Source organism: Pinus tabuliformis, chromosome 6 (genome assembly GCF_031772625.1).
Source record: "Pinus tabuliformis cultivar Carrire ecotype Pingquan chromosome 6, CPIR1, whole genome shotgun sequence".
NCBI classification, from domain to species: domain Eukaryota; kingdom Viridiplantae; phylum Streptophyta; class Pinopsida; order Pinales; family Pinaceae; genus Pinus; species Pinus tabuliformis.
Window position 1 is genome coordinate 1,441,977,109 of NC_142292.1, and position 11,444 is coordinate 1,441,988,552.

At 39.1% G+C, this 11,444-nt stretch overlaps 2 protein-coding genes across 22 annotated transcripts in view; both read right to left on the reverse strand.

Moving 5' to 3' along the window:
* The window catches only part of LOC149264029 (soluble inorganic pyrophosphatase 6, chloroplastic-like), a 154,221-nt gene extending 144,818 nt beyond the window's left edge, over nucleotides 1-9,403 (reverse strand). For 12 of the 21 annotated variants that reach the window (XR_016259523.1, XR_016259522.1, XR_016259521.1 and 9 more), the window contains exon 1: nucleotides 9,026-9,395. Coding sequence is in view for 6 of the 21 variants with exons in the window: in XM_089427421.1 (XP_089283547.1) it covers nucleotides 9,026-9,301 (276 nt within the window). In the remaining 15 variants the exon portion in view is untranslated. Of the gene's footprint in view, nucleotides 1-9,025 lie in introns of all 21 variants that reach the window. The other 9 variants (XR_016259539.1, XR_016259513.1, XR_016259512.1 and 6 more) reach the window with 3 other exon arrangements.
* Nucleotides 3,025-6,051, reverse strand: LOC149264030 (uncharacterized). The gene is made up of 2 exons (XM_089388800.1): nucleotides 3,553-6,051; nucleotides 3,025-3,430 (listed from the first exon to the last, which is right to left on the reverse strand). Exon 1 carries the CDS (start codon nucleotides 5,757-5,759, stop codon nucleotides 3,999-4,001), a length of 1,761 nt encoding a protein of 586 aa, XP_089244926.1. The 5' UTR covers nucleotides 5,760-6,051; the 3' UTR covers nucleotides 3,025-3,430; nucleotides 3,553-3,998.
* Nucleotides 9,404-11,444: the final 2,041 nt, after the last annotated feature.

Genomic DNA, 11,444 nt, shown 5'->3' on the forward strand with positions numbered 1-11,444 from the left:
TCTTCAAACCTTGGAATCCGATCATTGTTGAGAACGGTGGTTCTATATACATACCACTTAGTTGGGAGTCCTCCAAGGGTGGTGAGAGTGAGTTCCCTGTTAGGAATGACTTCTCCAATCGAGAGTAGATCATTCTTGATCTCAATAATCCTCAAGAAATAGGATTGAATATCCTCGTCCTTGCCCTTCTTAATATCCTTCATCTTATTCTTGAGAAATAAAATTTGATTAGCATTACAACCGTGAACATGCCAACCAACCTGTCGTAGATCTCCTTGGAGGTCTTCAATTCGAAGATGTAGGCCACTAGATGCTTGTTAATGGAATCCCTGATAATCTTCTTTGCTTTGACTTCAGCCCTATTGTACTTGGTCTTCGCAGCAACCGATGCATTTGAAGGAGACTCGAGGATTTTACCCTTCACATAATCCAACACTACTTGTTCTTCCAAGGTCAAATCAAGAGCCATCTTCCATCCATGATAGTCAAACTTTTCACGGAGCTTGTCTTCAGTCGGAAAGTGGGATGAGGAACCCATTGAGCCTTTTGTCCTTGTCCAATTGTCTTTGGTGATTGCTCTTTCACTCTTGTTTGGGCTTTGTCTTCACCTCAACTCTGATACCATGTTAATTTTGGGTAACAATGGTATGTTCTATGCTTAAGAACAGTTTACTTCAATTTCTTTATTAGTCATATATCAATAACCAGTTTAGCAATCACATCAGTATGATAGTAAAATGCAGATAGAACATAAATATAAACAGTAGAAGACAAGAGGACACAAGATATGGCACCAGCCAGGGACAAACCTCAATGTGGGGAAACCCTTGATCAAATCTTCTTTTAATCTTCAATAGTTCAACAGAGAGAGATAGTACAATTTACAAATCTGATAATTTATAACAGTAGCAAAAGAGCCTTAACCAGAAAAGTCAACGCTGGTCAACAGGGCAGATTTGACCCTCAGCAAATCAGTCAACTTCAGTGAACTTCGGCCTCCAAACAGCAAGCCCAATCAGCCCAAAACAGTCTGAAAAAGTCCAGTCAAAGACTGGTCAACGAAAGTCAAATTGCGGCCAGATCTAGGGCAGTCAACGCTGGTCAAATGAGGTCAGATCACCTCGATTTCAGTGCCCAGATCTGCGGCCTGCCAAGGAGAAGATACCTCACCCAATCTGCAGTCAAAAGGAGGTCAACGCTGGTCAACGCAGCCCAAATTACAGCCTCTGAAATTCGGTCAAAGCTGGTCGACGTAGTCAAACAGAAAACATCCTCCTTCCTTTGCACGTGTGAGAGATAGCTGCCCAGATTAGCGTACCCAATCAAGTGAGTAGAGAGAGATGTGAGAAAATGAGATGATGATAAAATGATTTTAGGTCTCGTTTTATATGCAACGTTGAGGATGAGCTGGGGGTTTGAATGCCTGTTTTGCTCGCTGGCCGACCTTGACAATTTGTCCATAATATAAATAAATTCATATCTTCATTTTTACATGTCAGAATCGAATGATCTTTAGATCAATCCTACACCTCTCAGAGAGAGGAATCCAAGAAAAATATCAGTTGTCATAAATAAGATGACCCATGTGGAGTTTGGCCCTAGTTGCCAATTTTAACAACAAAGCTACTGGGGACTTCACAGGGTTCAATGACCATGTTACAAGAGCTATTTTTAGCTCTTCCAAGACAAGTTTTAATTCACAGGAATCTATATCTTCTGCATAAAGTTTTGAGGGGATGACTTGAAGGCACTGATTCAAGACCTCCTCAGATTTCTCACTAGCAAAATTGGCAGTAAAGACATCAACATGAATGCCTTGTAATGTTAGGCACAGTGCATTTATATTGAAAGTAAACATTGTAGATTGAGGATAAATGAAAATACTGCATTAGTATCAGTTTTGGGCTAGATCATAGAACCTACACCTAAAAGAATGTGCAATACTGCATTAGTATCAATTTTGGGCTAGATCATAGAACCTATACCTAAAAGAATGTGCAATCTAGTATGTAAGCGATATTATTTTTCAGAGGATTAATAGTTGCAAGTAAGCAAGGATGCAATAAATGTGAAGCAAATCAGTGATCCATGTTTTGCACTTCAACAGCTAGGGTTTACCCTAGTCGCCATGAGAGCTCCTGTTGTCTACTTGAAATCTTCTAACGTTTTCGGTGCTGAAGCTAGGACTTGCCCCAGTGGTGCAGAAATTCATCCTCAAGCTGAGCTCATCAGCATCTCCTTGGATCTCAGTAACAATGTCTCATCTTGATGGAAGATCCTTTAAAGAGGCCCTAGCACCTCTGGCTTCCTCTTCTGAGATCAGAATAGGAATCAAATCTGGCGATAGTGGCAAGTGGGGCCAAGTAGAAGCACCCCAGGCATTTATTGTAGAGAGGGCTCCCCTCATCCCAGTGCTGCAACTCCACTCGGATCTAACAAGGAGAAATACTGGATGTTTGACAAAGAAAACCTTAGTCTGTTGGTTCAATGGAATATGGCCATACACATTTGTGCTCATGGACTAGTTGGAAATCAGGTGGGAAGACAATTATATGGTATGGTTTTGTTAAAAAGGTTTAATTACAGTTTTGTTTTCTAAGGAAGATAAGAGGTGGAAGATTTAAAATGAAGGCCATGGTTCTGTGGAAGAGGGGGCCTCTACTTCACTCCTTGGTCCCCAGATCAATGTTGCACGAAGCACGAAGCGGAAGCGTTTTTTGGAAGCGGGAACGCCGAAGCATCATTTTCCAAAAATCTAGGAAGCGAAGCGTCCGCGGAAGCGTTTGCTATATATATATATATATATTTTATATTTTTTTGCATTTATACTCAAAACAAACATCCCAAATACCAAATTAATTGTAGAAGACATGAAAACATGCATATTTTTGCATAAATCAAGATAGATATGGCATCCATGATTCCATTGTAGTTACTAGTATGTACAACAATCATCTATATTCTAGCTATTACAAACATACATCAAATTTTTAAGCATATTATAAAACATAAAACATAGAGCATATTATGATTTATCTAGCAAGTGAGCAACTGTCAACATTTGTCATGTCCAAAATTCAAATAATAATGTTTACAAAATATGTCACTTGGTCACCGCCAAGCCAAAAAGGTTCAAAATTCAAATTCACAAGTCTACAAGTCTAATGAGTAATCTATGACAAAAAGTAGTAGATTGTGAATATATCTACTAATCTCTCCTCCTTCCACCACGAATAGAACGTGGTGGCGGGCCTCCACATGGTGGCGGGCCTCCACGTGGTGGCAATGAAGAAGATGGTGCCTGTGGAAGTCGTGGCACTGACACTGATGAAGAAGAACCCCCTGTTGTTGGTGTTGAACCATGGAACCTAGGAACCAAGGGACCAGATGGGGGTGGGGGTGGTGGCATATCAACACGGTCATCATCATCCTAGAATCGCTCAAAAAATTCATGCAAAAAAAAAAACACTAGTTAACAAAAAAATTAAAAACATGAATTAGAGAAATGCTTTATAAGGGAAAATTGGAAAATTCATACCACAATGGACATACCTGGATAAGAGCATCCTCTAATTGCTCTAGTCGCAACACTCCATCCTCCAAATTGGGCTCCTCTGGATTCTTGTCCCAAATCAACAAGTCTTTATTAGACTTTGCATCTTCACAGTAATGGGACAACAATCGCAAGTTGTAATGAACATAAACCAAGCTCTCTGCCCGGTCTAAATTCAACCTGTTCCTTTTAACACTGTGGATGAAAGAATAAGAGCTCCAACACCTCTCTGCAGAAGAAGTGTTTACCACCTGTGATAGCACCCGCAATGCCAAACTCTGTAGAAGTGGAGTACCCCCTCCATGCATGTTCCACCACTCAAGAGCAGAAAAAGTCTCTCGATCTTTAATTGCATGCATGCTCCCAAATGGACCAGTGTTGAGCGTATAGTTGCTCACCTGTCTCCGTACCAATGCAGCCTCCTCCTCATCAGGGATTAATTTACTCAATGCAGCCATATATTTTTGGTGAACCTCTTGATCTTGGTGTGGTTTTCTCCTGCTTCCCCCCCAGGTGCTGGTGTTGAAAGCCATGATGGATGATAGTATTTAGGTGTCAAAACATATGCTAATGCATGCAATGGAACATTTAGCATTTCCCATCGGTTTTGCACCTCTACACGAATATAATTGTACAAGTTGATATCTCTAGGCTCAACAATGTCTTTAATCTGCCCCAACATGCTATCCATTTGCTCATACACCTCCCCAATTACTGGTCGATCTGAATCTGCAAACTTGATCATGTAATAAATTGGTTTGGTGAATTGCAAAACATATTTAACCTGTCCCCAAAAGTAACTGTCAAGAACAGTGTCCTTGACTGCATTAGCACCATCTATGTCAGTGTTAATTTCATCCCATGTTTCAGCACACACCAGATTAGTTAAAGCTTGTCTCACCTTCACTAGCCGCCTAAAGGTGAGGTAATAACTAGCAAATCTTGTCTTTGCAATTTTAAGCAATTGCAACTTGGAGTAAGTGCCATAGAAGTAGTTTACCCTTGTATGCCCTGTGATGAATTTAATGAGCTGCTTCCCTCTCCTGTAAACCTCAGCAATCCACCCACATTCTTTGTGTTTCACAATATCATGCATCAAAAGGTTCAATGTGTGAACCAGGCACCCAGACCAAAAGATGTGTGGATGAGTACGCTCAATAATTTTTCCTGCTGCCTTACAATTTGCTGCATTATCTGTGATCACTTGAACCACATTATTCGGACCAACATCTTTGATTGATTTCAATAGGAGATCTGCAATGTTTTGTGCAGATGCAGTGATAGAGGAGGAGTCATGACATGCAATAAATACTGCACCACTAGAAGAAACACCAAGAACATTTATCAAATGTTGGTTTCTAATATTTGTCCACCCATCTGATACAATGGATACCCCAGAATCTACCCACTCATTTGTAAAACGTGTCAAAGCTCTTTGAAACTTAGCTTTTTCTCTTTCTAATAACACTGTTCTAGCTTTCTCATAGTTGGGGGCCTTGTATCCTTTTGGGGCTTCATTGATGGCCTTTACCATTTCATGCCAATAGGAAGAGCGAAGCACATTGAATGGTACACCGCAAGCACAAAGAAAAAGGACTATCTTTCCATCCACATCATCCCTCCCAGCAACATTAAGGAAATCCCCTATTGTTCTTCTACCTCCAGAGCTTGCAGAAGTACCATGAGGAGATGAGCAACTACCAAATTTAGAGGTTGCACTTGATTCAGAATGAGTTTTTTGTTTCTTGTTTTTTTGTTGTGCAGCCATCTCTATTTGGATGTATTTTCTTCTTTTTTCAGTTGAAATGTTTGGGCAAATTTGTACCCCCACAGAACCCTTTTTTTCATCACTGTCCAGCACCCCACAAAGATGCCTCCTCAGACGGGTATATGAACCACAATATGGTTTTCCTCCATGACAACCATGAGGGCACACAAATTTGTAAGATCCACCACCCTTTCCCCCATCAAGTTTGGTCACATAGTTCCACAAGGGTGTTGATGTAGCTTTCCCATCTTGTGTTTCAGTGTCCCCTTCAAGTTCATCCCCTTCCTCTTCAAACCCTTCCTCCTCATCATACATTGGGTCACTCATATTGGTACCATCACCACTGCCCTCTTCTGTTTCTTCCCTTCTATTCCTATTCACCTTTGCCATCATTAGAACCAAGAGTGGAATGATACATAGAAGCCAAAAGAACACCATCTTGGAATATGGATATAGGTGGTGGACAACGGCAACCTGTAAATAAAGGAGCAAGTAGAAACAATGGGAAAGAGTAGGAGAGGGAGGAGAAAAATACAAAAAAAAATTCAAAAAAACAAGGGAGTTTGGGGTTTGAACTTACCTCTTTAGCTCTTGTAGATGAAGTCCTCCAAGCTCTTGCTCCAAGCTCCTCCTCCTTCTCCTAGCTCCTCCTTCTTCACTCCTCCAAGCTCTCCTCTCTTCTCCTCTCCTTTCCTCTCTTCTCTTCTCCTCTCCTCTCTTCTCTTCTCCAACTCTCATAAACTCAAAGTGAGAAAATGAGGAATGAATGGGGGCTTTATTCTTTTCATTCCTTACCTTAACCTCACTCTAACCTCACCCTAACCCACCCCCTTAAGGTTGAGTGAACATAACTTAAAAAAAAAATTAAAAAAAATGTGTTTTTCTCCCTTGGGCGCGCCCCTTTCCGCCGAAGCGTACGGAAGCGTGCGTGAAGCGCACGCTTCCTGCTCCGAAGCGCCACGCTTCGGCGGCCCGAAGCGCCGTACGAAGCGCGCTTCGAAGCCGGCGCTTTGGAAATTCCAGGAAGCGCTAAAAATTTCACGAAGCGCGCTTCGTACGGCGCTTCCTAGGCGCTTCCGTACGGGGCGCGCTTCGGAGCTTCGATCCGGGGGGGGCTTCGTGCCACACTGCCCCAGATTATCATCCAAGAACAACAATCTGCTCAACTCCCATTTGAGTGAGGCTCCGAAATCTGCCCAGTGCCTATGCACTTTTTGGAGGATGATACCTTAAATAAAATAAGCAACAGCTTGGGCAATTTCATCAGCTATGATCATAGCGATTATGAGGATGGTTTATTCTCCTTCACGAGTATGTGTAGAGATAGATATGTGCAAGGAGCTCCAAGACAAGATTAGTCTGGGACAGGAAGGAACCCAATGAAACCAGGAATTGGTCTAGGAGAGCATTTCCTTCTGTTGTAGAGTATGTAGAAAACTAGTCATTTAATGGCAACGTGCCCAAGGAAAAAGGAAGGATTGAACATTCCCCAAATTAAGCTGGTGGAGGAGAGAAAGCCTGAGAAGCCAGAGTTGGAAAAAGTGACCCTTGGCGATTTTCAAATTGCCGAAAGGAGGAGGAGACGGCCAGGGTGTGGAGGACAGGAATTCAGCCCTCCAAAAAACCTGGGAGAAGTTCAAGGTCAAGCTCTTGAAAAGGTGGAAATATCCCAGAGGTTCAACCATTCAATTCCCATCGAAATTTAGACCTTAGAAAAGCTTTATGAGGGGAGAAATCAGTTGAACCATCAAATCCGAATGCAGCTGAGAAGGTGCTGCCCCCTGCAGCTTCATGGGTGGAGGCTCCTTCCCCAGGGACAATCTGCAAGAAAGATGAATCAACATGGAAAGGCACAGAAAAACTTGATCCCCAAGGAAACTCCAAGGGTTCATGGGTGGAGGCTCCTTCCCCAGGGACAATCTGCAAGAAAGATGAATCAACATGGAAAGGCACAGAAAAACTTGATCCCCAAGGAAACTCCAAGGAAGGTGTGCCTTTTGACACCTATCCCACATGTTCCAGTTCGACAGACAGAAAGCCTCTCTGATGTCCAACTATGAGAAGGAACCTCTCCAGCAGACAGATGATCTGGTAAGAATAAAAGAACTAACATGCAGTAAAAGTTCTGAAAAGTTCTGAAAGACTAATCATGTTGTATTTTTGCTTACCATTATGCAATCAGTTTGTAAGGCATTATTCCTGTAACTCAGGGAACGAAAGGAAGTCTATATGAAGTAAGAAAATTTGGGCCTCCTGCGCCCAAGAATCATAGGGAAGGGTGCAAAGCTTGATTTTAAAAGCAATTTGGATTTTGCTCTTGCCTCATGGCACAGCCAAGGCTATTTTGTACTCTTGCCATTCTAGTAAAGCCATGTCTTTTTGTTATCATTCAAGTAACGTCACAGTTTTAAAAATACCAATAGCATATATCATCTTCTGGTATTTAACTATGGATGTTGTCATATTTTCCTGTGCTTATATGACTTGCAAAAATTTCGGGAAATTCAAAAAACCGTTTGTAAAGAACAAAAGCAAGGGTCAATTTTCCCCAGAACATGGTTCTTTTAACAAAATCCAATAGATATTTTCTCAATCAAGGAACTGACTGTTTTGAGGTTTAAGAGTTTTTCTGAGAGGTCAAACCGCATCAAAAGAGTTTCTTTGCCATGACATACGCTCTAGAATAATGAAGCTTTCAAATCTCAAGAAACATTTGGGTAGGCGACAAAAAACTTTGCGCTAAGCAAACAGAAAAAAGTGGGATTGATATAATAAGAAATATGTACGTAATGCAAACCGGTGAATGGTGCGACTTCGAACTCGTCTATTAATAGGACTAACCATTGGAGTATGCAAATCTTTCTTGCACAGTTTGAATAAAACTTGCAGGTCTCATACATCATTGTGCGAAGATAAAATAACATAATATAATTAATATGTCAAAATGACCAAAACAGTAGGTCAATGTGACTCAAAGTACATTAATAGTTATAAGCAATGGTAGCGTAAAGGCCACTCCTAAAAGCTAAAAGCCAAAACAGATAAGGAAAGAAACAAAAGAGTAGCAACAGTAAAAGCGGAAGTGAAATAAACAGGCACAAACACAAGTAGATTCAAATCTACAGGTTACCCATTTAGAACATTGTGCTTTCAATTGTCCCATAAAGTCTTCCTTGAAAACTATGCATGAAAGTCAGCTATCACTAGACTACTCTAGCCAAAGGATGCTTAACTGTGGTGTTATGATTGGATCTTGTGCATTAATGCTAGTATAATATCCCCAAAATATTTGATAGTTTTTAAATCAAAAAAAAAGCACTAGCAATCCGTTTGTAAGTGATGAATGCAGTGAAATGGTGCAGGTTTAAGTCTCCCCAACAGTAAGTCTGCCATATGAGTCCTAGGTTTGTCCATGCTTTTCATTTGCCAACAAGAGATTATGGGTTCAAACCACACGGTATTAATCGATTGAAAAGTTGCAGGTGGCCTAACATTTCGCAAAGCCAAACCTAGGTGATCTACCCAAATGGAAAAGTACAGCCTCTGTAAAGTTGGGAGATTGAATCTTACCATGATTTTCTAATCCAGTAAAAGGAATTCTGAACGCATTAAATTATTGCACTGTTAAAGCGCAAACGCCCAACAGTGAATTCGCGGGGACAACCAATCTGAAACACTGGAACAAAACAATAGAAAGACATTACCTTCTTCCCAGATTTGTCAAAGAAGAAAACTCTGTAATCCAGTGTTTGTGGGGTGCCATCCTCTTTAGTCTCGATCTCTGGCCTGTAGAGAGCCCTGCAGGTGAAACCTCTTGGCTTCGCATGCAGCCATCTCTGTTGCTTCAGTGCTTTTACAAAAGGAAAAGTGCATTGCAGAGAAAGGACAGCAGGCCTGCGTATCACAATCGAATTTGCATTGTTGGAGGCCAATCGACACTGAATAACATTAGCAGCAGCGACAGTTCTGAGGGCGGCCATTGGAAGGAATAACTCAATCTCCTAGCCCACTTCTGTGGAGGATCAAAATGCATTACAATCCATCCATAAATATAGTTCCACAGTTAATTTAATACTAATTTGTTTTAATTTAAGATGAAAAAATATCAATGGTCAAATCAAATTAGTGTATTGAATATTATGATCAGCCCTCTCATTATTTAGACATGTAAACTAAATTCAGTGCTGCTCTAGAATTATTTGATCAAAATTCAGTGCCCTATATTTTATTAGTAAGATATTGATATTAAACTAGATTCGGCCATATCAAAAATTATTTTGATAGTAACATATTGATGATAAGTTAAATTTATTGTTATTAAAAAATTTATTTCAAAAGATATAAAATAAAATAATAATAAAGTTATGGGTAAGTTAAGATGAAGGGGTAGAACTCCTCTGTGTAATAATTAATTTGATCATTAAAATATTTGAAAGTTTTATTGTATAATATTTTTGTTAACTTAAAAATCATAATATATTAATATATTAGAATTTATATATTATTTTAAATCGTGTAATTAGACGTGATGATTTTAGAAAATAATAGAAATTTCAGTATGATTTTGATTAAAGATATAAGTTATAGCTGTGGAAATTATAATATATTAAAATTTATATATTATTATAAATTGTGTAATTAGAGGTGATGTTGTTAGAAAATAATGAAAATTACAGTGTGATTTTGATCAAAGATATAGGTTATAGCTGTCAAATTTAGAATTTAAACACTCTTGAAAAAAAACCAATTTCTAGTAAGAAATAGTTATTTGGGCAAAAATTATAAGGTCATTATAAATAGCATTTTTTAATTAATATGATATTGATAAATTCCATTTTTTATTAATTTGATATTGATTTTATATATATGAATGAAAATATATAAATTTTAAATATATTTAATTAAGAAAGGATTTTTAATAAAACATATAAAAATAATGTTTATAAGATTTTAAATTAATGATAAATAGGTATACAATTTAAATCCATAATTCTAATTAATTAAATAATTATTTATATATATATATATATATAATTTTATTTTATAAAACAAATTACATATAAGGAGGGCAAGAGCAAGAGTGGTGATTTTTTGTTCCGAAGGACAAATAGAGATACAATTTGCATGCGGACTGTAAGTGGCAACAAATAATCAAGTTGGGTTCTTTGCACTCTGGCAAGGTCTAAATCTAGCAATTGATCAGAAAATTTAGGAAATCATGATTTTTGGTGGCTCAATGATTGTTATCCAATGGATTTAGGAGATTTATTGCAAGTCTAAAGAGCCATCTTCTCCTCTAGAGGCAAGGATTCTCCAACTTCAACAATTTGGAAAGGTTGAATATTTGCATGTGCTAAGGAATTTAAATTCTTTTGCAGTTGTCTTAGCAAATAGTGGAGCAAGGATGCAACAAGGAATATTGGAAGTTAATCATAGTCAAAAAACGATTATCCTCTGCCTTGAAAATCCACAGTCGCTTAATGGAATCAATATTTATAAGTGATGAACAAACAACAAAAAGGAATGTCAAATTTATTATGAAGTATGGGATTAGATAGCACTCAAAGTCTTAGGACTTGAGGCATAGAGTTAACTGGAGGTCGTATGGGATTAGATAACACTCATGGTCTTAGGACTTGAGGCATAGAGTGAGTTGGAGGTCGTCTCTTGAGGAGAGATCTTGACCTTTTCTCAAGGCACATACCCCTGTCATTTCCTCATCACCGCTTGGACAATGATCTGCCCCCTGTGTTGCATGGGTCATCTTCGCTCGGATGTTGGGTTGAGGTTAATTAGAAAGTTGAGGTTAAATCATTTAATTTGCATTCAGTTGGAGTCTCATCCAAATAGTTACTGTCGCAAGTGGGCTTTCCAGCAAAGATCAACTGGTGGTTTCACCCGAAATCTTGCAGGTTTGCATTCAATGGAGGAGGCTGCAGTACTCAGAGGATTAATGGTTTGTTATAGTGGAGAAATATATCATATTTGTGCTCAAAAGTCTGGTATTTATATCCCCTCTGGGTCTTCATGCAGCGTAAGCTCTTCTCGTCTTAGCCATTTCAGAGTTTGTCTCTTTAAGTTGTTGCAGTCATCCAATTCATGTGTCATGGATATAGGCAATAC

Bases quoted from the DNA above. Each gene is read 5' to 3' on its own strand.
- LOC149264030 (XM_089388800.1), bottom strand. From the start codon at position 5,759: ATGGTGTTCTTTTGGCTTCTATGTATCATTCCACTCTTGGTTCTAATG.